We start from the raw sequence: 27,060 nt of genomic DNA, 5'->3' as shown, positions 1-27,060 counted from the left end.
CGACTAACATCTGGTTTCTTTTCAGGAGGGAACATCAGAAGAACCAGAAGCACGGGAAGACAGTGTGGGAGCAGCGCATGAGCGAGATGAGAAAGCAGAACCTGATGACGAGCCGGGAAGCCATTTACAATGAGCTGGACCCTGACGAGAGATGGAAAATGGCGTACTCCATGAACATCCGCCGGGATATGAAAACCCACTTGGATCGGCCGTTGGTGGTCGACCCTCAGGAAAACAGGAACAACAATACCAACAAAACCAGGCCCTCGGAGCCCACAGTGGATCAGCGGAGCAGTCAGCAGAGAGCAGAGGAGTTCCTCAGGAAGCAGGCGTGTTACCACGACCCCAACGAGGACAGGACTCTGGAGCGGGACATGGGGGTGGTGGAACAGGGCGAGAGGGGCAGGAGGTTCCGCAGCAACAGCAAGGAAGGGGAGCCGAACCGGGAGGGTGCCCCGAGGGAGGCGGAGTACCGGGGGAGGGAACAGGAGGGCAACCAGGAGAGGGGCGACAGCGAAAGGAGCCAAGGCAATGAGCCCGCGCACAGGCGGCACCACCACAGGACGGGGGTGGGCAAGGAAGGGAGGGGCGCCCCGTCCCGAGGAGAAGGCGACAGGGAGCGGCGGCACAAGGCGCATCGGCGCAGTGGTGATCCCCGCGAGGCCGGCGGGGCAGAAGACGGTGTCAGGGGTGAGAGGCGCTCCAAGCACCGGGAGGGAACTCGAGGCGGCAGGGAGGGCAGAGGGGGCGGGGACAGTGAGCACCCAGAGGGGGCAGAGAGACGACGGAGGAACCGCCATGCCCCATCCGCGTACGACAATGATGCCAAGAGGGAAGAGAAAGATCCAGCATCAAAGGAGAGGAGGCACAAACGGAAGAGGTAGATTACGTTTAAAACTCATTCAAAATTGTGTTAGAGGTTCATCCTCAATTGCTTGACTAGGGGCATGTATCTAAGGTAATGGCACACGCCATTTGAAGGGGGCACCACTGAGCAATTCCTGCACCCTCCACCCCTCCCCCCCAGGTGGTCTCCACTGCCCCGTGGTCTCCACACCTCACCAATGACCAGAAGTGGCGCATTGAAGGCCGCACAATTAGCATAGATGGAGGCCCAATTCGTGTGGACCATTTTCCTCTCCCCAGACCACAGACATACAAAGACCACCCGCCTCTTTCTTCTCCACTTTGTCCTCTTATTAAAAGGCTGAAGCCAAATTCGCTCTCACGAGATCTCCTTGTCGCCGATTATTTTGACCCTCGGGTCTAAACTTGATTTTCCTGTAAGCTATCTCCCCTCACCATGCCTGCCCTCGGCTCCTCCATTGTCAAGGTGAGGCCAAATGTCTACTTGAGGAGCAACACATCTTATTCCTCATGGACAGCCTGAAACCTAACGGCATGACTGACGCGCTGAGGTAGCAATGAGCAAGCGCACAACTCAACGACTGTACAACAGGCTTTATTCCAGTAAAAGTCTGAACACCAGTACATGCTTCGGTGGCTCCCCGTGTGACTGGCTCAGGAGGGACCAGTGATTGATGGCCGGCCAGGTGGAGTCAGCCCCTTAGGTGGTCTTCCTGCAGATACAGAGATCGCCCCCTGCAGTCGGCTGGTGATCGTATCACCACAATGAACACTTGCGATTTCATATTCCGGGTAAACAATCCCACCCCCCACTTCCCCATCTTACGCCTTCTATTTCTCTGCCTCAAAGACGGGCTCAGGCCCAGAATGTCGGTAATATATCCTTACCTCCTATGGATGCTGCAAAACTGGCTGAGTTCCTCCAGCATTTCTGTGTGGTTTTTTTCCCGTCCATCTCTTCTTTACCTCCTCCTGTAATCATTTTTTTCTATCCCTCCTTCCTAACCTTCTCCCCCTACCTGTCTCCCCACCTCCCAATCACCTCTGCCCCTGCCCACCCCATCCCCAACTTCTTTCCCCATTAATTGGGCGGCACAATTGCTGTTGCAGTCATAAGGACACCTCATTTTTTTTCGAGAGACGGGCATGCCATCTCATCCAACAACCAGGGAGCAGGAGGGACAGCATCTTTCCATCTCAGCGAAATGGCCAGACTTCTCGCCACGAGGGAGGCAAAAGCCACGACATGGGATTGGGAGAGAGTCAATACTGAATCCGTGGGCCTCCACTCACTCCAAAATTAGCAATGAAAAGGCGAGGAGTCAAATTAATATTAAGAACGAATGATGAAGTGCAAAATACCTTTGCCAAAAATTAAAGAGAGAGGGACCTAACCAAACCTTATGATGCAACGTTATGCATTTGTGGTTATGGTTCTCTTTTTAAATCTTTCCTGCTAGATTTACATTCCACTTATTCATTCTATTCACCTGGTTTATTTACCACACAGAGGAAGTCAATTCCGGCCATTGATGTCCGTTGCCCGCCCAAATACACCAACTTATTTACATCGCCGCAAGTTTTTAGAAGGTGGAAGGAAACACGGGAAAAGACAAAGGTCATGGGGAGAGCGTACAAACTCCTTCCGGACAGTGACAGATCGGAACCCGGGTTGCTGGGGCTGTAATAGCGTTGCGCTGACCACAACCCAAACTGTGCCAACTGTATTCAGAATCAGAATTTATTGTCAGGAACAAGTCGTGAAATTCGGTGCTTTGCAGCAGCGTCACAGGGCAAACATTCATATTATAAACATCTTGCAACAATATATTTCTTTAAATAATAGTGCATGGAAAGTAATGGCCTGAGGAGCAAAGCTAAGAGTGGACTATTACCCCCTAATACATGGTCAAAGTTGTCAGGCATCACGGTAGATCATCTACAAGGTGGTGGGAAGCTTAGACTTTAATGAGGGCAAAAAACGGGGCGGCACGGTTAGCGTGATGCTATAACAGCGACCAGGATTCAAATCCAGCACTACCTGCAAGGAGTTTGTAAGTTCTCCCGGTGTCTGCAAGGGTTTCCTCCAGATACTCTGGTTTCCTCCCACCCTTAAAAAAAAACGTAACGGTGGTTGTAGGTTAATTGGGTGGCTTGGGCCAAAAGGGCCTGTCACCGTGTTGGTCGTCTAAATTAAATCAAACACAATTGGAACATTGGCCCTTTAACTAATATGGTTTTGAGGAAACACAAGATTGGTAATTAAAACAGTTGCTTATTTTAGACCAGTAAGTTTGGAAAACTTCCCATGTGGTGCTGCTGTGGACACCAATTTAGACAATAAGTGGCAGAAAGAACAACAATTCCACCCAAAAGTTGGAGAGGAGGCAGCAGACGCTGGAACCTGGAGCAACAAACAATCTGCAGGAGGAACTCAGTGGGTCAAGTGGGGTAAACAGGTTTGGATCCTCACCCAATATCAAAGACTCGATGATGGATTCTGACCTGAAACGCTGATGGTTCTTTTTCTCCCTGTGACGCTGCTCGACCTGCTGAGCCCCTCCGGCAGATTGTTACTCAGGGTTGATTTCCTAACGAGGACGTACGTGTCCAGAGATCTGTACAAAACCTCTCTGCTTTAGGGTCAAGCCCATTTTCAACAATCTTTGGGGTTCAAAATTAAATTTTGACATACAGCCCTATCAGCCTCTGCTACTCAGTTGACCTACAGCCCATGTACCTTTTGAACGGTGGAAGAAACCGGAGAAGTTGGAGAAAATCCACGCAGACATGGGGAGAATGAATAAACTCCTTACAGACAGCGCCGATTCGAACCTGGGTCACTGGTGCAGTTATAGGGTGGCGCTATCTCTGCAGCCCTTTGGAAGGAATTTCTAGCCCTCTGTTTTGTTATTTGAGAGTTCTGCAGGCAAACGCTGTGCTGGTCTAATTTGTACTCCTGTTTTGTTAAAGAGAGACCCAAGGGACTGCTCCCCCTGCTCCTGGGGGCCCATCCTTGTCCACCACACGGCCGGTACAGCAGGACATCAGCAGGCAGAATGGACAGCAGGCTGAAGACATGGACAACCTCCGGAACAGCAAGCTGGCCACGCAACCTGCCCCTCCCAGGGACGCCGGCAATCCTGTCAACCCATCCAACCCCTCCACTCTTCACAATCCTGGCAAAATGGCAAACCACACCAACCCTCCTATTCCCAGTCACCTGACCAATCCCCTCAACACAGCCAATCGTAAAGCCCCTACTATGACCCCCGGGAATCCAACCAATCCTGGCAACCCGGAGAATAATCTCATCCTGACCAATCCCAACAATCCGACAAAAACCATCCAGAAGCCTGATCACACCACCGTAAACATCCCATTTGCAGATCCTACTCTTCAAGGTAAGGCTGTTGGTGCTGGGGATGAATGCAGTCAGACTCTGATAATGTGGCATCTGATTGTTTAATAATAGTGCAGGCAGTGAGTGGGGGCGGAGAGTGGGGGAGTGTGGCTAGGGTCAGGACTGTGCGCTGGAGTCAGATCAGGTTTGCAAAAAACAGAGGCCTTTCTGAAACAGACAGGCTGCAAGGCAAAGCTCACCGCCTTCTATTTCCCACTCGAACTCAGGGGATACCTTAAAGCACAGGCCCTTCGGCCCACAATGGTGTACTATATATATACCTGCTCAACATTCAAAACCTTTCCACCTCCCATCCATGCACCTGTCTAAGTTGTTTAAAAGTCCTCCACCACCATTCCAGGCACCCACCACTCTGTAAAAAAAAAATTTACCCCTGGCATCGCCCCAAAACTTCCTCCACCTTATACAAATGTCCTGTTCAAAGTTCTAATTTATTGTCAAAGTACATACGTGACATCACTTTTTCCTTCTTGCCCCAGGTCTTTTGAAAGTTAATATTTGATGGCATATTGTAGTCATTTAGTGCTGAACTAAACTCACCAGTCCAAGCCTTACTCAACCCCAATGTGTGTTTTTTAAGGCACCCATGCTCCCGTCGGACTTCGTGACGCTCGGCCTGGAAATGATGATTGGTAGCTTCCACATCCTCTGTTCTAAATGGACACCCTTTAATCCTGAAGTTGTGCCCTCTTGTCTTTTGAATCCCCCAACAACTTTTCTGCGTCCATTTTGTCCACGTCTTTCAACATTCGAAATGTTTCAATGAGATTCCCCCCCCCACCATTCTCCTAAATTCCAACAAGTACAGGACAAGAGCCATCAAACACTCCTCATACGATAATCCTTTCATTCCCAGAATCATCCGAGTGAATCTCCTCTGAACCCTCCCCAATATCAGCATATTTTTTCTTAAATGAAGGGCCCAAAACTGCTCACTATATATATTCTTTTCACCATGTCACATCCCTGCTCTTGTATTCTATTCCTCTTGAAATGAATGCCAACATTGCTTCACCTACTCCTGTACATATTATTTTCTCTCTCTCTCCTCTTTCCCCACCCTTCCCTTCCTCTACCCATCCCTCCACTCTCTCACCATCTCCCATTCCTTCTGTCTTATGCCCCAGCACCTCCACCCCTCCTTTAGCTTCTTAGCTCCCCTAGTCTCCCTTTCCACATGTCCTTTCTCCTAATTCTTATTCCTGATGAAGCGTTCGGACCCGAAGTATTGTCTGACCATTTCTACGCATGGACTTACTGAGTTCTTCCAGTACCTCTTTGCTGAAATTGAAATATATTTGGGCACCACTTGTTATTGCTGTTGTCCAGGTGATCCAGGGCTGAGTGGCGCTAGGCGAATTGCAGTAGGTCCAGGTCTTTGCTTCAGTACGAGTTAATTCTGGTCATGACCAACCTCTGATTATAGTAGATAAGAGTGCTCACTCTTTTCTGATAACAGAGAAACTGTACTTCAAGCTGGTGGTTTGTGGAGACCCGGGGGAAATTTAAATGAACAATAAACTAGTCAGAAGACTGGATAAGCTAATAGGATCTATTTCCCTTAGCATTCAGTTACAGTAAATGGTGGAAGAATTAGAAGGGAATTAAGGGATAATTCTTTCCCCTGGAGGTTGGCGGGTCTGGGAAAAGTGAGAAGCAAAAGCATTTTCCACATTATAAAGAATACAGTGTGAGCTTGATGAGCAAGGGGCTGGAAAGGGATATCAGTCTCAATAGTTCTGTCTCATCCAGTGATGGGCTGAATGGCCTCCTTTTATGAGGGAAGGAAACCGCCTAAATTATGGATGGGACCACATCTGGTGGATCCCATTCCGGGGGTAAGGTAGAGACTGCCGGCCATGGATCAAAAAGCAGAACTGACCTCCGGAGGGAGTCAGGAGGGTGAGCAGTGTCCTGTGGAGTCGAAGTTTCAGCTCGAGTCGCTGCGTCAGTAAAGATAGCAAGTGCGGGGGAGGGGGGGGACAAGTGGAAGCAGGTGAGGTGGGAGCTGATGGGAAGATGGGGCCAGGAAGGGAAGGGAACAGGAAGAGGAGGGATGTTTGTATAGATTGTTAGGTGATTAATGGAAACCGATAAGGAGAATGGGCAACAAGAGCCCTGGGGGAGGGGAGGGGGGGTTGATGAGGGACCAAAGACCAATGATATGCGGATGATTACCAGATTGGGAGAGGGAAATAGATGGGTGGGCTAATGGACAAGATGGGTCCCGATTACAATGGACAACAAATTCTTTTCAGAAGGTTTGCTTCCTGAAATAAAGTTGGGGGTTATGATTTTTGTTTGTACTCAGCATCTGATGCCTCTGTGTCAGTGTCCGACAATAGTCAGCCGGCATTGACAGGTTCCAGTTGCCCTGATGTCACTTTTCCAGGGTCGAAACATCCCGGTGAAACCTTTCACTGTATTCGTCATTGACGGTCCCAAGAGGAAGTCCAAGTGCGAATGAAGAACATGAACTTTCAACAGCACTCTGCACTTCGTGGTTGAATTAGATTTGAAATGTGACAGGAAATCACAAAAATAAGTTATATCTAAACAAAATGGTGCACGCTAGGAAAATTTTGAGGGGATTTTCTTGACCAGTTTATAAAATACACCCAAAAATGTTCAGGAAGCAAAATCTTCATTCTCCAGTGTTACGGAGCCTGGTGTAAAATGACGAAAACCCCGCCCCCAGGCAATGAGGCTCTATCTGTTTTGTCTACCCCCACACCCCTCCCCACCCCAGTGAATAAAAACGCCAACACAGATGCTGTACCCAAGAAGGAAGAGGAAAAGAAGGAAGAGGAGGAGGTGAAAGGTGATGGAGAAGACGGTCCGAAACCCATGCCACCCTACAGCTCCATGTTCATCCTGAGTACCACCAACCCGTACGTCACTTCTGAATGGTCTAACCTTGCTTAGCCGCAAATCCTTGCTTGAGTAAACTTGCTCCCTTGGGTTCCCCTTGAAGTAAAAGGAGTTGCCCTCTTTTATCAGTCCGTTAAAAGCTTAAGATTTCTCTTTTTTTTTAAATATTTTAATTTATTTTTACAAGACCTGTATAGAACATTATTACATACATCTTTAAAATTACAGAGTCTCATATGATTACCCAAATCTCACCCCCTTAACTGTTTATTTAAAAAAAATTCTCTGAAGAAGAAAGGATGCTGCCTTCATTAATTAGTCCATAGCCACTTTCAGGTGGCCACAGAACCCCGACTGTAAAGCTGCCGATTGTACTCCAATGCAGCTGTCGGGTGGCCACCTGAAAGCGGAGAATCTGGCCAAGAGGAGCGCTTACCTAACCCTCCTCCTGTAGGTATATTCTCCGGCTCAGAGAATCCCCCGTTGCACCTGAAAGCAGCAGTGGGACCATGGCCACAGTCCACAGGAGCCGACGTTCGCTTGGACACAGCTCTCCTTCAGCCGGCACATTCAGGTGACAGAGAGGCATCCTCTTCATGGCCACCCGAATGTCCCAGCTGCACTCCCCCAGCTGCATCTGCCGACGCATTATCTGCTTCCGAGCACCTGAAAGCAGCTAAGATCTTAAACCTTTTCGGGGAAGTTAATTATATCCTTAAGCCAGTATAATTCAAATAAGGTTATCATATTTTAACGTCATATTTCTTTCTAAGTTATCTTTTCCAGGGGGGCACAACTTCAGTGTGTAATAAATAAGGGAGAGTCGGACTTCCATGTAACAGCGGTACATCTCCTGGCTACCGCAAGTCCAATCCTCACGAACTGTATTTGTTATTTTATTAGTTTTGTGCCAATAACCATAAGATTGGTCAATAAATAGAGTTCTGGTTCCAATGGAAAATCCACTTCTATAAATTTTTGTCAGACTTTCTGCCAAGTCATTCCAAAAGGATCTTACTTCCATGTTGAATGTATAAATGCTCGAACCTCTATTACCACACCTAAAATGTGAGACTGGAATTTCAGATTTTAAACTGTGTAATTTTTACAGTGTAAGGTATGATTGGTGGATAAAATTGTATTGTACCAATTATATCTGACATTAATAAACGCGGTTGTATGATCCGAGCACAATTTTGACCATTATTGCTTTTTCTCTATTGCTGATTTACTCTTGCAATCTGTCCATCAGTGATGTTTCTGGGAAGATGAATGAGATCCCTCTTCATTGACTCCTGTGGCCTCTTGCTCATTCCCAATTGTAATTATTTGAGAAAACAGAAGCTGCAGAATCAGAATTCCCCTCCATGGTGGCGAACCTGATGAGCTGAGATCCCCTCCCTGCAACTCTGCACGTCTGCTGAGGGATACCCGGAGAGCTCTAGCTCTTATACAAGAGAGTCTGCAGATGCTGGGGTCAAGGGCAAAATTACAAATGTGTGGGAGAAACACAGCAGATCACACCGGCCCTTCGTCGGGTGTCCGAAAAAGTGGAGGGGGGGGGAGGAGGAGAGGAGTTGAAGAAGGGGAAGGTAAGAAGATGCGGGCGGGAGGGAAGCTCATTGGCTTCATAGTTCTTCATCGTTAGGCAAGGCTTTCTGGGCTGCTCTACTGTGTTATAGAATGGGAGGGGAGGCTGAGTAGGTTGCTCAACTGGTTAGTTTTATTGGTGCAGTAAATCTCTTTACTGTGAAATGTTTTCGACAGGTTGCGCAGAGCCTGCCATTACATCGTGACCCTCCGCTACTTCGAGATGTGTATCCTCATGGTCATCGGAATGAGTAGCATTACCCTGGCTGCAGAAGATCCCGTCCAACCCAATGCCACCAGGAACAATGTGAGCATCTGTCTCCTCCCAAAAATACATCCGTGATTGTGTTGCACCTGTAATGGATAAATATTTGGGGAGAATTTGGTAAGATTTAGAGTAGGTTACATACATACACACATTTTAAAACAGATCTTATTTGAAAGACTGAAGAAATACTGAGGATCTCTGGAGAATGTAAGCGCATTTCACAAGTACGTGTTAATTGAGCTGACATCATAAATTGTTTGGGACTGGAGACACTCTGGATGTTGGAAGCTCTTTTCAAGGGTTTTGACAGAGTGCATAGGAAAGTCACTCCTGGGTTTTGTTTATCTAACAACAACTTGAGCAGAAAGAACTCCTGTTGTTTGCTGAAGAAGGTCGGGGTTTTGCAAGTGAGGCACGTTGGAGAGAGGGAGAGAACAAGAGAGGTCACATGCTCTCTCAGTCAGTGTGTGTGGGACACTGAACAGGAAGAACTGATAAAAAGTTCCAAAGCAGTGGATGGCTGGAAGTACTATCTGTCTGAAGTTTCTCTTGGAATAAGAGGAACAGAGTGGAGCTCTGTGGTGGCCTGAAAGAAAGAGGTTACCATCTGGAAAACCCTGATGGGGGTCTCAACCCTGATGAGACCTTGAGGTGACTAATGGTGGTACCTCAGTTGTGGAAATCCTGGAATAACAAATCTCTCTGCAAACCCTTCAAGAACCTTCCTGAGTGGTAAACATTTACCTTTTAAGCACCAAAGCCTGGTGAACTTCATACATGTTGAATTCTGTGCACAATTGAAGAATTGCCTGCAATCAGAGAACTTGGAAGAAGGAGTGAGATTGAACTGTGAACCAAAGAGCTTTTCTTAAATTTATACACATATTACATACACCTGCACTTAGAATTAGAAGAGGGTTAATTTGAGTTAGTTAAGTATAGAGTTAAGTTAAAGTTTGATTCTATTTTCATGTTTAAAGTTGATTAAAAATAACTTTTGTTTTTAAAAACCACTTGTCTTGATGAATGTCTATTGCGGCTGAGTTTTGGGGTCCTTTGGGCTCGTAACAGACCAGATTCACTATGGCATCAGAGATACTGTCAGTAATGAGAATGATCCTGTGCACAGTTGTAGGGGGGTGGGGGGTGGGAATCAAGGTTCCTTTCTATTGTCACGCAATAATACATAAAATTCAAATACACATGATACTTCAACTTGTGCCTGACGAAGACAAAGAGTTTCTGTGGGCATTGCCGGGCGCCCCTAACAATAGGAGAAAGAGAAGCGAAAGAGAGCCCCTCCAGAGTCACCGAGTGTCCGTGGATTCGCCTTAAGCCCTCCTGCAGCCGCACAGATTCATCGGCCAGCCGAGCTCCAGATCGAAACATCTGATACAATCAGGAAGCCTTCATCACTCGAGGCTTTTCGGGGCCGTTCTTGCCCTGAGTGTCCTCTTGAATCCCGGCTCTGATGCGCCCCCAACCCCCCCCCCCCCACCTGGATACATAACTGTACAATTAGCACACTTGACATTTGTCACCTTGTTCCTCCAGTGTGGGAGATGTAATTGTTTAATTGTAGTTATTTTTAATTAATAGCAGTCACCAGGGTGGGCTGCATGGTTTTCACCCATTGTTTTTATTCCTTCTTTCCACAGGTTTTGAGATATTTTGACTATGTATTCACAGGAGTCTTTACCTTTGAGATGGTCATCAAGGTGAGTGAACACAAGAAGAGGTCAGGGGTTCAGTGAAAAGTTCACTGGGTTCAAAGAATAGCGGGACTGGACTCAGGCTGAAGGCAAAACTGATCTTTACTGAAACCCACGTAGGGGGGGATCGCAATAGGGATACCACATAAGGGTGGCACGGTTGGCGTAGCGGTTAGTGCACTGTCTTTTCAGCGCCAGCGACCAAGCCGGGGTTCGAATCTGTCTGTAAGGAGTTTGTTCGTTCTCCCTGTGTCTGCGTGGGTTTTCCCCGGGGGCTCCGGGTTTCTCGGTTGTAGGTCAATGGGGTGTAAATTGGGCAGCATGGACTTGTGGGCCAGAATGGCCTGTTACCATGCTGTTGGTCTATATTTAAATTTGAAGTTTGTTCTTCATCACACAACATAGTGCAACCAGTCACATTGGAAAACGCTACTGATACTAGCAACTGTTTATACAGACTTATCATAATCAAGGACTACAATACGCTACATTCCTTGTCTAATGTGGGCATGTCTCAGGTGCTATCTGCAACAGTATTCAACAGCCCAATCCCTAAGTAGTGCAGGTCTTACCAGCGACTCCTTCAGTATTGTTCACAGCACTGTTCAATAGCAAAAATGGAAGGCCTATCCTGCGTGGTGGACTTGAATGCAGTAAGCTGGAAGGCCCCAGCCCAGGTAATCACTAGATGATTAAAGGGGCTAGTGGTCAGGTGTGCATCAATGGGTGGGCAGAGTCTAACCTTGATTGGCAGGTGATGCAACTTCCAACTAGGTTCCAGACGGAAAAGTCATGTGACGCTCCACAATCCATATTCCCACATGGAGAGGTCACTACTTGACCCTCCACAGTCCACCCTACAAATACCTACCTCACATGGTGCAATCTGATCTTGACAGATCTGATTCTTCGAGGTTGCACATATTAGAAAGGGGAGAATCTGTAGAAATGTTGCCTTAATTCTCCTTGAAACCGGCGCAACAGCTACAATCACTGTTCGGTGCATAAGGGTCCTGATTTGGGTGCACTCTGTGCCAGCGAGAGCTGGATTTGGTCATGAACATGTGGCCTGTGTCAAGTTGGAATTTCTGGATTTCAATCAGTTTTCCAACCTCACACCTGGACTGAGAGACAGAGCGCGCTAAATGGGCCAAGTGACCTTGCCCCTTATTTGTTTGTTGATATTTGTAAGCAGCAGAGGAAGGCCGTGGATAGTGTGGGAGTTGGCCTGGAAGACCATGGAGAGAATGTTTCTAAAAAGACAGATATGCATAAATCTCTGGTGAGACCAGACTTAAGAGTATTGCTTTCACTTCTGGTCACCTCATTACAGGAAGGATGTGGAGGCTGTGGAGAGGGTGCAAAGGAGATTTACCAGGATGTTGCCTGGATTGGAAAATATGTCTTGTGAGGCCAGGTTAGCAGAACTGGGACTTTTTCTTTGGACTGAAGAAGGGTGAGAGGTGGCTTAATAGAGGTCTACAAGATTTTGAGAGGCGTAGATAGGGTGGACGGCCAGCATCTTTTTCCCCAAGCGAGAGTAGCCAAACACCAGAGGCCATCTATACAAAGTGAAGGGAGGAAAGTTTAGGGGAGACACCAGGGGTAAGTTTCTTTTCCACACAGAGAGTTGTGGGTGCCTGGAAAGCCTTGCCAGGGATGGTGGTGGAGGCTGGAACATTAGGGGGCATTGAAGAGACTCACATGGATGATAGCAAAACAGAGGGTCATGAGGTAGGAAGGGTTTAATATTTTTTGGTAGGAATATATAGATCGGCACAACATCGAGAGCTGAAGGGCCTATACTGTGGTGTAGTATTCTATGCACATCGAGAGTCACCTTTCATTTTAGTTCAGTTTTAATGTAGAAACTCACTGAGACACAAGTCCACCAAAGATCTGTGTTCTTCTGTCCAACCCAGAATATTTGTTATTTCTTTTATTTTCTCTTCCTTTTCCATTTATAATGTTTTTCTTCTCATGGCATATTAATTGTATGTAATTTGTGTTTGTGTGTTTTGAGTAGGGTGAGGACTTCCGTGGCCTCCGTACATTGTACTTGGGTACAATGGACAATAGACTCATTCACTCATTCACCCCTGCCAAATTGTTCACACCAAGACCCATTCATGAGCACGGTTAGCGTAATGCTGTTACAGGACCAGCAGCCAAGGTTTGAGTCTGGCATTGTCTGTAAGGAGCTTGTGCGTCCTTCCCGTGTCTGCGCGGGTTTCCTCCGGGTCCTCCGATTTCAGGATACAGCGATTTGCTGCCTCTTTGAAATCATTCCCTGGGATCTGTACGTTCATTGGATAAAAATGTTGAATACCGTGGTGCAACATAAATATAGAACACTACATACAGGCCCTTCGGCTCTTGATATTGTGCTGACCCATATGTTCCTTAAAAGAAGTACTAAACCCTCCTCACCCCGTAACCCTCTATTTTTCTCTCATCTATGTGCCTGTCTAAGAGTCCCATTCCCAGTTTTCCTCTCTGCCACCAGTGGATTGACCTCGGAGAGGGACCAAAGAAAGGTGAACTTGAAAGTTAGCTGCATTTTAATTGTTTCCTCTGTCTCCTTAAAGATGATTGACCTTGGCTTGGTCCTGCATCAGGGAGCGTACTTCAGAGACCTCTGGAACATCCTGGACTTCATCGTGGTCAGCGGGGCGCTGGTGGCCTTTGCTTTCACGTAAGTTCCTTGCCAATCTCGTGTGCCTGCTTGGATGGGGTTGCCACCCAGGAATGGTGTTTGTGGTGCGTTTGGTTTCCTTTCTTGGCAGTTTCTGATGGCGAGGCGCGGGATGTAACCTCTGCTTGTTACCTCTATGCCTGCAGAGAGGGGGAGTTGGGGGTGGTTTGCATGCTGGTTGTACTTAGCAAACATTTCACATTGGAAGTTTTCATAAGTGTTCAGGGCCAGATTCAGAGGGGCCTAGGATAGAAGAGCAGTGTCCATTGACACATCGAAAGACTCCAAACACCCAGGCACAATAGAAATTCTTTTTGATATTAACCCAGGAGAATGGTTTTTCCCTCTTTCGTTGATGTTTAATTTTTAAATTTTTTTATAAATTTATACATACAGGCCATTTCGGCCCATGAGCCCATGCCGCCCAATTTACACCCAATTAACCTGCAACCACTGGTGCGTTTTTGAAGGGTGGGAGGACACTGGAGCTCCCATGGAAAACCCACGCAGACACTGGGAGAACGTACAAACTCCTTACAGACAACGCGGGATTCGAACCCTGGTCGTTGGCGCTGTAAAGGCGTTGCGCTAACCCGCTATGCCAACTGTGCAGCCCTAACCCAGTGAAAATAGTAATGGGTCTCTTCAGTAATACCCTGGCTGGGCTTTTCTGCCATAAGTCCTTTTTAATGTCAGTCTTCCAACCCTGATATTCCTGCTGGTGGAGCTCTGTAATTCCTTGACACTTCGAGGATTTCTTTTTGGTTACTGAGCGATCCGTTGGGTCGTGGGCTCACAGCTGCCTTTGGGACCACATCCCCAGCCTGCAGGGACTTGGGGATCCACTCACCCCTCTACCCCCCCCCCCCCCCCCAACTGGAGCAGAGGCTGGGAGAGGCTGCGGCATGGGGCGGAGTGATTCCCATAGGTTCTGGCCATAATACTGACCATCATTGCCTTGTCTCTGAGCTCCAGGCAATTGGAATGAGGTGCAAACGGGGCAGGCATTGTCCTTCACCTGCAATATGAACCTTCAAGTGCAGCTGTGGATAAACGGAGCAGGTGTCAGGCAACATTTTTATGTCAAATAATTTAGAGGCTGACCCAAAATTTAAGTCACTCATTATCCTTATCATACATGATTGGGACCACGTGGGAGAATGGATCAGCTCATGCTGAACGGTGGGGCAGACTCAATGGGCTGAATGGCCTTATTCTGTTCCTGTGTCTTATGATCTTGCGCCATTCCAGCTATTCTTCCTCTTTGTTTCTACAGTGTTCATTTACCTGCATGGGTCACTCCCAACTCCCAACTGCATGATCCTCTCTGCCAATGACAGTTAATGGGGAACTGCAACGAGCCCTGCTGGTTTCCCTCTTCCATCCTGGCTTAGAGATATGACCCCTTTCTCTCCCCCCCACCCCCAAGCCCCTCTATTGCCACCAACCCTTAGAACTCTCTCACCCACAAAAACCGTAGGAGCAGTGTTCACTAGAACAAGGACGGTGGTTCAAGGCAGCAGTTCACCACTATCTCACTCCGGGGGGGGATTGGGCTTTGAACTTTGTGACAGAAAATGGTTTGCAAACCTCCACCAACAACCCCCCACCAACCCATCCCCATTTCCCCGCCCTTTCCCATCAGTGGTCGTGTGTGGGGGTGGAAGTAAAAGAAAGGAAAAGATCACATACACTTGTGAAAACGCTGAAAGTTGTGAAAATGGCTAAGTCGCGAACACAGTTTCCATGTTGTTTCTGAATGCAATGCTGTCTCGTAGATCAACAGCAACAAGGCTTTGACTATTGTTTGGGGCTTTGACCAGTTTACTGTAACCAATGATCACATGAAGTATTGTTGTCAAATATACCATTCAATTTTCTACGAATATCTATCTGGTGCACTTCTGACTTCATATTTCCTTCATTGATTTCATACACAAATTCCTCCTGTTACAAGCTCATTCCCTGCTTCATTCCTTGTTCTCATCTCATTTTCCTCGCAGTTTAATTGTTTCACATCTCCAGGAATCTGTGCCAGTCCCTATTTATTCTAGATTGGGGCATGGGGAACACCATGAAGCCATGCTTTATGTTTGAGACCAACCCACTAGGGAGTTCAACCCTCGTAGTTTCACTTGGTTTTAAATGGTTAACGTAGATTTCAAATCAGACATACAGCACGGTCACAGGCCCTTCTGGCCGATGAGCCTGTGCCCCCAAATACCACAAACCCTGTACGCTTTTGGGAGGGCGGGAGAAACCGGAGCCCCCAGGTCACCAGGAAACTCCTTACAGACAGCGCCAGATCTGAATCCGGGATGTTGGCGCTGTAAGAGCGTGGCGCTAACCGTGCTGCTCCATTTAACCCAAGTTATACTGGGGTAAATCAATCGGTGGATTCCGAATGCAGTATGACAGTGGTTGGACAGTTTTATGCGTAGAGCACTCTAACTATTACATATTAAAAGAAACTTGGGGGGGGGGGGTTGTTTTGGAACGTATGACCTTAATTATGAATATGCTTTGAGAATTTCTACAGAAGTACCACCTTAGGGAGAAGGTTGGTAATGGTTATTCCCATTGACATCAGTATAAAATATTACTGCCGGCTGAACAGACCATTACATGAACCTCAATCATTGAACCTAGAATCTACAGTGCAGTACAGGCCCTTCAGTGTTGTGCTGACCTCATAACCTAGTCTAACTTCCTAGAATTTCCCCACTGCCTAACCCTCCATGTACTGATCTAATGGTCTCTTAAAAGATCCTGTTGTACCTGCCTGTGCACCCACCACTCCTTACATCCGCCCTATACGTACACCCAAGCACTGTCAAACTATGCCCCCTCATCTTAGCCATTTCAATCTTAGGGGTAAAAGCCTCTGGCCATCCACATGATCAATGCCTCTCATCATTCTATCAGGTCATCCTCCGTCCCTCCAAGAAGAGGAAAAAAAACCTACATTCGAAAGCCACTCTTTCCAATCCGGGCAGCACCCTTGTAAATCTCCTCCTCACCATCTCTACAGAGCCCACATCTTTCCTATCATGAGGCGACGAGAACCAAGCACAGTGTTCCAAGGCCACTATGTGAGGGAATCAATGTTTAAATGAACAGAGAAACATTTAGAAGTAAATCTTTCTTCATGAGTAGTTAAAGTGTGGAGCAGTTGGTGAGTAAGTGAATTGGAGCAGGCACTTCAGAGTAGAATAGCTTTGCACGCCTGTTTGTTTGTTCTCGTAAGTTGCCTATTGCTGGTGTTGTGTTAGTGAAGGTGTTGAGTTAGAGAAGAGTGAGGGAAGGAATCTTCAGGCTTGTTTTGCACACCAGCAAGTAACACAATGTGCCTTTAAGTTTCAGTACTCCAAGGCAGATGCTTACAGATCAGTTGCCCTTGAGCCCATGCTGCCCAATCACACCCAATTGACCTAGAGCCCCCCTGCATCGTTGAAAGGTGGGAGGAAACCCCCTACTCAGATGCGGGGAGATCGTATGAACACCTTACAGACTGCGCCGGATTTGAACCCGGGTCTCTGGCGCTGTAATAGCGTTCCACGAACCACTACGCTGCATGTGCTACCCATTTATGTGTCCCTTCTGCCTCACTGGTTTTTTCCAGTTCGGGTTGGGATGGTTGCATCCCACCAGTACTTGTGTGGTTACCGGAAGAGATGGGTAATGCTCCTCAATTTTGGCGTTACACCACATCACTCCATTTTTTTTTACTGAAAAGAACCAAGTGGAATGTGAGCATGAAATGATGTTAGTGCGGCATCTTTAAAGTAAGATGAAATTAAATTGTTCCGCACCTTCACGGAATTTTTTAAAAAATCACAAACACTGGCACTTCTCACCTTATTGCTCTCAAATCCTGGGATCCTGAGACGGTTTGTGACTTTGGAAGATCAGCGGTTTGAGCGTCGGGCAGTCGGCCTTTCCCTGTCTTGGGACAAGAGCTCAAGCTTCTTGCCAACGACCATTCGAGCAAACACGGATAAGAATTAGGGCAGGGAAATAATCAGAATCAGAATTTATTGTCACGAACAAGTCACGTAATTCATTTCTTTTGCGGCAGCGTCACAGGGCACACGTTCATATAAACCACCTTACAACAGTAAATAATTTGTTTTAATGGTGCATGAAAATTAAAGCAGTGTCTTTGGTTCATTGATCATTCAGGAATCTGAGGGCAGTGGGGAAGAAGCTGTCCTTGTGCTGCTGAGAGCTCGTTGTTAGGCTCCTGTACCTTTTTCTCGATGGTAGCAGAGTGGCCTGGGTGGTGGTGGGGGGTCTTTGAGGATAGAGCCCGCTTTCTTAAGACACCTCCTCTTGTAGACGTCCTCGATGGAATGAAGACTGGGGCCTGTGATGCCGCAGGCCGAGTTAACAACCCTCTGGAATTTTTGCCTCCGTACCAGGCAGTGATGCAACCTGCCAGAATCCTCTCCACGGTACGCCTGTAGAAGTTTTCGAGAGCCTTCGGTGACGTACCGAATCTCCTCAGACTCCTTGTGTGGTCGAGCCAAACGAGTCATCTGATTTGGGAGTTCCATTTGGTTCATTTTAATTTTGTTTGAAATCTTGATTTGGTTGGGTTAAGCTGGTTTGCAGTTAGTGACGAAGTGGTGTCTACAAGTTAGAGTGCTGTCTTTGACAGTGCATTCTGCCCCACCCATGAGGAAAGAGTAGTCCAGGTTTATTCCCACCCTGGAGAATGTTCTTCCATGTGCATGCTTCATGTAACACGCCTCGTGATTCACTCCTCCCTGGGTTGCGCAGCTTTTTAAAGTAAAACCACCTTGTTCTTCCTTCCATATCATTCACGCCTTTTGGAGAGGTTTCTTAAGAGGAGTGGAATGGTGTGAGGAGATTAGATGGCACAACAGGAATCCTGCCAACAAAATAACAACTATGGGGCAAGACGTGCACGAGGAAGGACTGGGAGCTTCAAGGGGACTGAATATGCCCTCTCCAATGTGGGTCCCAAGTTGAAATCTCTCTTCGTCATCACACGCACACACACTCAGCATTTCAATTCCTTGGGTCCAATATTTCGGTCTTTCCTCCGTGGGTCAAATTCTTCGAGAGAATGTTGCTGGTTCAAGTCCTACCCTGAGAAGGGCACCATGTTGCCATCACTTCAGTCAGCCATGCCATCTTTCAGAGGAGCTCTCCCTTCTCTAAGCACGTCCTGTCAGGCCATTTCAGGGGAAGTGAAGGGGACCTCCTCCTGCTCATGTGAGGCCAGTGTTAAGTCCACACTGAATGTCAAAAGCAGGCTAACTCACCCTACGGCTTGTTGGAGCTTGCCGAACACAAATTAAATGCTACATTTCCAGCATTAGAAGAATGACCACACTTCAGAAGGTCTTCATGAAAATCTGTAGATACCGTGGTTGAAGTAAATGTTCCAAAATGCTGAGGAAGTTCAGCAGGTCAAACAGTGTCCTTTGAAGGTTAAAAAAAGACCCATAACCGATGTTTTGGGCTTCATCGAGGCACGAGAGAACGCTGGTGGCCATCCGAATGAAAAGGAAGGGTGGGGAGTGGAAAAGGCAGGTGGAGAAAGGAAGGAAGGGGCATCAGTGATCAGGGGGAGGGGGGATAGCTGGGTGGGAAAGGGGCAAGGGAGAGGAGAACTGTAAAGACAGGAAAGGGGGCAAGTTTAGCGGAAAGCAGATGTTAATGCCATCTGGCTGGAGAATACCCTGGCTGGAGATTAGACTGGTTAGATCTTTGGAGCCCCCCACCCCAAAAGGGCACTATAGAAATGCAAGTCTTTATACAAGGGGCAAGGATGAGAGTAATGAACCTAATCCTGACATTGGTGTTTTCCCTGCAGTTGTTGGCCTCATCTAGACATGAGTCACTGACTGAAGCATTCAGCACCATCAGACACTTGGAAGCTTCTGGAAGCTTTTATTGTTTCGCTTCATGGTTCAGCTACTGCTAAGGACAAGTTTTTCTGATTCATCCCCTGTTACGTTTGATCTCAGGGGCTTGCTGGGAAGTTAAGAGTGGTTGTGGATCAGGAGTCGCCTGTGGGAGGGATTGCAGATGGATGGAATTTTACAAGGCTGAGCTTTGTTATTGTTCCAGTGGGGCCGTGGTCTCCTTTATTTACTCAATTCACTGGATTTGAATCCCCCCTCCACCACCCACTGCCAACGAGTTCCTTGATGCTCGTTACCCCAGTGTCGCCCAGCAGAATAGTGGATTAAACCCTGAGACAACAAAATCCTACAGCAGTACATGAGGTCATTTGGCCCACTGAGCTTATACTAGCTCTTTGACTATTCCCCAATAACCCCCACAGGTGCTTCCCCCCCCCACAACCCTGTCACAGTCATCGATCTGGTCAGTTATTAGTGACTCTGAGGTGACTTAAGCCCCTCAACTTGGTTCAACTGCGTAACTGATGGGCCGTTTTAGTACAGAACCCCTCAATTAGTTCCCAGTCTATTGTGCATCGTCAATGCCCAACCTCTCTTTGTTGCGTTCATGTTCTGTGCCGTGTCTTGAGATTCCTTAAGGGAGAACATTCGGCCCACGATGTTATGCTGACCCATAGATACCTACCAAAGAAAAGCTAAACCCTCCCTACCTCAGAACCCTCCATTTTTCTTTCATCCATGTGCCTGTCTAAGTCTATTGTTTCAGCCTCCACTACCACCCCTGGCAAGGAATTCCAGGCACCCACAACTCTCTGTGTAAAAAAAAAAATTACCCCTATGTATCCCCTAAATGTTCCTTTGTGTAGATGTCCTCTGGTGTTTGCGGATCTCGCCCTGGTTCAGATTGCCAACTTTTTGAGTAGTGATGTTTTATTTTCTCTTCTTCTAGATTTCTATATCTATGCGTAGAAAAATGAGGGGAAATTTGATAGAGCCATGCAAAATTATGAGGGGTATAGACAGAGTAAATGTAGGTTGGCTTTTTTCACGGAGGGTGGGAGAAAGACAAATCAGAGGACATGGGTTAAGGGTGAAAGGGGAAAAGTTAAGGGGGAACTTCTTCACACAGGGAGTGGTGGGAGTGTGGAATGAGCTGCCAGCTGAAGAATTTGGACAGGTACGTGGATGGAGGGGGGGTGTGGAGGCTATGGACTGGATGCAGGCCAGTGGGACAAGATAGAATAATAGTTTGGCAAAGACTAGAAGGGCCAAATGGCCTTTTTTCTGTGCTGTAATGTTCTATGATTCAGAGAGGTGACAAGACTCAGTCCATCTCAAGACCTCTGACCAATAGATCCGTATTCTCTCAGGAAATCATTGGACCTGGGGATTTGAAGGAAATGTAATGTTGAAGGACAAAATCAGCCTAATTTTGGAGCAGGCTTAAATGGCCAAATGGTCCGCTATTTCTTCATCCCTTTGGGCCAAATAGTTTATTACTCATCCACTAAGCAGTGGAAAAATCAGAGTCAAGCCTGTGGATAAAAGAAGGATGGAAATAGTGGAAGGAAACTCGATTTACATACTTGAAGCAGAGCAGGTCACCTTTGAGCTTGGAGAGAGATGAGGCAAAGAGGGGCCTGAGTTCTGAACAGTGTCATGTGGCTTTATAGACTATTCCATCCATAGAAACTATTAAACAAGGACAGCTACGAACCATGCAGAGGAGAACAAAATTAAGAAAAATCAAACTACCGTATATTTCAGTGTATAAGTCAAGTCTTGGAACGCACTCAAAAATCAGGGGGTCGACTTATACTCCAGATACAAAAATTACACCTTAGATTCAACTCAAAAAAGACCACCTGATGTAGATTTGACATATAAGACAACCCTTGAAAAAGATCCAACTTCTCACATATCTCAAATGCCCTTGAACAGCACCAGCTGCTGGATTTCTTGGCTACCTCTATGACTTTTAAAACTCGCTTCATACTTTGCTGGAGGCTTCATGATAGCAACTGCCTTCCGGCAATGCCCTACAGCTCAGTCAGTGCATCATTTTGAGGGGGCGTGTTGACCTATACGCCTGATACATGAAAATGGAGACCCAACTTAACTGAAGATCGACTTATATACTGAAATATATGGTAATATCATGAATTCTGATGTTATAAAAGCAGGTCAGAAGTTGTGATAAATGACAAAGTTCTAAAGTCAAATTTCAAATTTTATTATCAGAGGACAAACATAACATCACATACAATCCCAAGATTCTTTTCTCAGCAGGCCAGGCAGAATTTCTAATTATCACTGTGCTTAAGAAGAAAGATATGAATACAAACGTGGGAGATGTAAGCAAAGAACATAGACAAACTCCTGACTCCACGAAGCCTTCCTGTTATGTAGAGGACAGGGATGGAGTGCTTTTCCCCGTACCTGGGCAGCATCCAAGATGGTGCAAGCTGCTTGAGTGGCATCCCATTCCACCACCTACCCACCCCCTCATTTGCTTCCTCCTGTGCCAGTGTGTACCATGCACGAAGTGGACTGTGGTGACTCTGGCACCACCTCTCTAACCCACTGTCTCCACCGTGAGTGCAGCTGGTGTCTTGGGGCACCACCACCCTCCTTATGGATCCCCCCTCCAAGTAATTCTGACAGAAATATATTACTCTTTCTTCTCGATTGAGGGTAAATCCTGGGCCTACCTCCCCAAATAGCACGGTGGAAACCACCTTCACCAAGCTGGCTGCAATAGTTTCGGAAGGTAGAGATTTGCGCGACGCTGTTACGGCGCCAGCGACCCGGGGTTCGAATCCCCCGCTGTCTGTGTGGGTTTTCTCCGGGTGTTCCAGTTTCCTCCCACCATTCAAAACCTACCGGGATTGTAGGTTCATTGTGATATTTGGGCAGTATAGGAACGTGGGCGGGAAAGGCCTGTTATCATGCTTAGATTTAAAGGGAAGGCTGATTTCCACCTCATGAAAGGCTGTTAGTGTTCGGAATTAATTTGTTTTTAAATTTAAACATACAGCACAGTAACAGGCCCTTCCGGCTCACGACCCTGTGCTACCCATATGCACCAATCGGCCTACAACCCCCATACATTTTTTTGGAGGGTGGGAGGAAACCGGAGCATCCAAAGGAAACCCACGAAGACACGGGGAGAAAGTACAAACTCTTTACAGATGGCGCTGGATTCGAACATGGGTCACTGGCACTGTAACAGCGTTGCGTTAACTGCTATGTCAACATGCCGCCCATAGTTTGAGTTACTTTGCCAGTGATTCAAGATTGAATTTATTATCATAGTAATAAAACAGCGTCGTATTACATGAAATTTCTTTTTGCCTGCTGCAAGGCAGACAGATTTGCCACCGGCAGGATTTGCCAAAAGAGAGTTCCCCCACCCCCCGAGACGCCAAACGTCCATAGCTTCTGCAGCCACACTGAGTCCAGTCCAAACCATTGGCAAACCGAGCTCCAGATCTGAACCTCCGACACTATCAGGAACCGTTCAGCACCCTCGGCACCTTCTCGTATCCCGGTTCTGCCACCCAGCACCCCTCCGGCCAGTTGGAGCCAGTCTCCGGCAGCCTGCAGCCCGGCGCGAGTCCATCGGCAACGGTTGGCAGCAGCCCGCAGCTTCCGCGGGTTCCTCACCGCGAGTCACCAGCAGCCCCACCACGCACACTGGTCTCTCAGCCGGAGAGCCCCCTCACTGGTCCGCTGCCGTGTCATCTCCTCTGCTTCTCCCTCTCAGACTGGGGCTGGGGGGAGGGTGGTCTTCCCATCGCCTGGGGCCCTGCACCAGTCCTCCTCTTCCCCAGAGTTTGCTGCCCCTAGTGGCTGCTGCCGATCAATAGGCGCCACCATCTTGGGCACAGATCCCCGAGGTCATGGGTTTCAAATACGACACCGTCGGCTCCCTCAACGGGCCGTTCAAAGCCGGCATGGAGCCGACAGCAGTTGACTGGGTGGCTGGACCCTGTGGGAGTGCTGCTTCCCACGGGCTCACACCAGCAGGAACTAGCACATCACAGGACGATGAGAACACCTCTGACATGAATTAAGATGAGCCAAAGACTTTGTGATCTTGTCTGTACACAAAAGTACATAGCAGGTCCTGTAGCATCCTTATATAACCAAGATACCTTGACTAAGGGGGTCAGACCCAATACGTGTATCTGTGCATGCTATGAAACCTGCTTTTGTGTATTAACTACAATCACAGTGTCTGCAGACTTCCTTGAGATCTTACGTTGCCTATTTGGACAAGAGGACTAGGAGATGAATGCTCACACAACACAGATGGGGCATAGAGTGGGCCCTGTCATTCCCATGAGGAGTCCCAGGCGATGGAGGAAGCATTCCTAACACAGGGACTATCCCTGGCTCAAGGGAGAGCCCATTCACTCCATCACTGGGATAGAGCAGAGCTGGCATCTTAGGGAAATGTCCCCATACCCAACATCGCAGTGTTCCTCGCCCTTCCCCTCAGGGTGAGAGCCAGGTGACATGAATGACGACAAAAGAAAGAAGTGGAGCTCCCACGCTTCGCAAACTCGACACCATCCAGGATGTGAGCTGCATAAAGCAAGTATCACTCTAGATGTGACTCAATGCCAAGTGGTAACTGCACACACAAATTTAAAATTGAAGCCCTCCAAAATCACGGACTATTAAGCATTTAGGATTTTCTGAATACTAAATAGTCCTCGGCCCTTTACACCAGATCTGACTTGTTGCACGCTGATATGATGGGAATCACGTTGTTCGTGCTTGGGATGAGTGATTTGCTCGTATCTCCTTGGAAACAGCAAGACTGCTTCTCTCCAAGACCTTTGGTGAGAAAATGTCCGTCTGTGCAGGATTGCCTGGGATTATTGGTCCACGCCAAATCACTTGTACCAATCATGGCCTGTACCTTCGAGAGTGGGATCACCTTCTCTTTGTTGCTGGGAGAGAGTGGGGGAGGGGGGAGGTGAGAGTGATCCCACGTTGCATGTCGGTTGAAAGAGTTGAGTTGGAACCCAGTAACGCCTGTTACTGGTGAGGGTAGAACATCGGCCTCGACCGAGATGAGGAAAGTGTGGGTTGCATGTCGCATGTTGATGCATGCCACAGGTCTCGGTGCTCGACTGCGACTTGGTAAGCCTTACCGGAGGGAGGGGTAAGTGGGCTGTGGGTTTGTCCCACCCTAGACTGAGGCTACAGTGGAGAACCAAGGGGGGAGAGTTGCACTGTTAAATTGGGGTGCAGCCTTCTCCCTCCGTCACCACTGTGAAGAAGGAGCATACGAGGTTCCCCTGGAGCCCCAGCCAATATTTACCCTTCAAGCATCAACATTCCCTAAAGAATATTGTTTTGGGATCTCAGAGTACCTAATCTACCGTGGTGAGTATGTTTCAAAAACACTCTCCTGCCTATGAAACCCTTTTGGACTTCCAAATAGAGAAGATAAGGATCCACATGAAATCTGTAATAAATGATCAACCATGGTCTTTCAGAAGTCATTATCACAGCTGAAGCATAGATGCCAGCCATGGCAACCATCCATTGCCCCTGGACGAGAGTGAGAGGCTAATCATATGCTCGATATGGCAAGGAGTTCCGATTTTCCACCTTCATCATCATCTGTTAAGAGATTTGAGTGACTTAACCAGCTTCCCTGAAGCCATGGGCTGTTGAGATAGAGAATGCAGGAAGAGTTTGAGGGGTCAGGTTCGATCTGTGGTGAAGAAAACACAATTAATGATTCAGATTGAAGCTCTTTCATCAGAACTAGTTAAACAGGGAAACAGAAGAACTGCTGGAATCTATGAGGCCACCACAAGAAGCTGGAGGGATCAGTGGGTTAGGCAACATCCGTGGGGAGATCGGGATCCTTTAGGATATCATCTCATCGCTTCTGGGAATCACCCCATCACTGCCTCCAATCCGAGAGGCCCCCAACCTCACCCTTCCCCCTTCTCCCTCCCACCCCAGATTCACGGGCAAGACTGCCCTGGCGGACCCCATTGTTCCAGCCAGTTCCTGCCCATCCTGATCTTGACCCATCTCTTCGTGCCTCAGTGCTATTGTTAAAAAGGCCTCCACAAAGGGTCCCAACCAGCAACACTGATGGACATTTCTCGCCGTGGAGGCTGAGTCCTTCCAGCTTCTCGTTGTTTCGTCACGCAGAGCATGGGGGAAGGAAGAGGGAACGAAAGGGAAGGCCCTTGAGTGCAGAGCGGGGAAGATCTTGTCCTATGCTGATGTCAGCTGATTCTGGTGAGCACCAAGCCACAATGAAAACTGCCTTATCATAAATGAATGCCTATGTTTCAGAAGGTTACTGACGAAGCCCCAAAGATAGGACATCTTCAGATCTCCAGCCATGTTAAGCTCTTCGCATTCATAGAAACATAGAAGATGGGAGCAGGAGTCGGTCATTCGACCCTTCGAGCCTGCTCCGCCATTCAACGAGATCATGGCTGATCTTAAAGTTCAGTACCCCGTCCCCGCCTTCTCTCCGTAACCTTTAATACCCTTATACTGAAGAAATATATCTAATTCCCTTGCTCTTCCTCAAACTCTTCCTTGGTGGAATGTCTCAACTTCCCAAGGAATCCTGCCTCCACCACTCCATGCAGCAAGCTACTGCTGGCGTTGCTAGAGGACAGTCCTGTGCCTGGCGACAAGCGTCTCCAAGAAGCTGAGGAATTATAACTTTCCACTTTGCTGGCAGTCAATTGAGAAATCTTTTTTTAATGCTGAAAAATGCTTCTGTGTCCCTCTGACAAGCCATAACTGGCTGAACCATTTTGTTCACAATTGCTGCACTGTTCGGTTATCCTTGTCACAATACCTTAAACCAGTGGTTTTCAAACTTTTTCCACTCACAGACCACCTGTGCCATAGGTGCTCTGTGATTAGTAAGGGATTGCTTAAGGTGAGTGGAAAGAAAAAGTTTGAAAACCACTGCCTTGAAGAATAGTTTGCACATTCACACGTGCATGCAAGTTCACTCTTAAAGACTTTCACACGTTCTCAGTTGCTAGCTCTCTTACATACAAAAACACACACACACGTCCACATAAACACACACTCGTCCATACACATACACATCCACATAAACACACACATGTCCACACACACACACACACACACACACACACACACACACACACACGTCCACATAAACACACACGTCCACACACACACACGTCAACATACACACATGTCCACATACACACACACACACGTCCACATACACACACGTCCACACACACACACGTCCACACACACACACACACACGTCAAGATTGGTATCCAGTTGCCCCAATGACAAAAATTGTAACCAACTTACATTTTATGCTCCTATGATCAAGTACACCCTGAATGAACTGCTAGTAAAAGGTATGTAGTTTGCGGTAAAAGAGCAGTGACTATAAGTATAACCAAGTGTAAATTTTTCATCGTGTTTCCAGTGGGTGGGAAATTGGATCTGAGAACAAAATATTGATGTTTGAATCTGACTTTTAAGAAGTGAAGTTTGAAAACATATTGTTCATTTTAAAAAAAGGCATCAAGGCAGTGGTCGGGGGTAGAGGGCTGCAGTGATGTAATGTATTCTGCTGACTGCTTGCTATTGGTTATGACTGTAGATTGGCTCCACCCTACTGGTACAACAGATGGTGCAACTTATCCCACTGGTCAGTAGAGGTGCCTTCTTCTGTTAATAAAATTGA

At 47.4% G+C, this 27,060-nt stretch overlaps 1 protein-coding gene across 1 annotated transcript in view; it reads left to right on the top strand.

Moving 5' to 3' along the window:
* The window catches only part of LOC138758466 (voltage-dependent P/Q-type calcium channel subunit alpha-1A-like), a 371,903-nt gene that overhangs the window by 196,797 nt on the left and 148,046 nt on the right, over positions 1 to 27,060 (top strand). The window contains exons 18-23 of the mRNA XM_069927418.1: positions 26 to 880; positions 3,841 to 4,271; positions 7,041 to 7,182; positions 8,930 to 9,059; positions 10,679 to 10,738; positions 13,321 to 13,427. Of these exons, the coding sequence (XP_069783519.1) occupies positions 26 to 880; positions 3,841 to 4,271; positions 7,041 to 7,182; positions 8,930 to 9,059; positions 10,679 to 10,738; positions 13,321 to 13,427 (1,725 nt within the window). The remainder of the gene's footprint in view (positions 1 to 25; positions 881 to 3,840; positions 4,272 to 7,040; positions 7,183 to 8,929; positions 9,060 to 10,678; positions 10,739 to 13,320; positions 13,428 to 27,060) is intronic.

Source organism: Narcine bancroftii, chromosome 3, assembly GCF_036971445.1.
Source record: "Narcine bancroftii isolate sNarBan1 chromosome 3, sNarBan1.hap1, whole genome shotgun sequence".
Taxonomy (NCBI): domain Eukaryota; kingdom Metazoa; phylum Chordata; class Chondrichthyes; order Torpediniformes; family Narcinidae; genus Narcine; species Narcine bancroftii.
The sequence above is the reverse complement of the archived record's forward strand: the minus strand, read 5'-3'. Positions and strand labels throughout refer to the sequence as shown.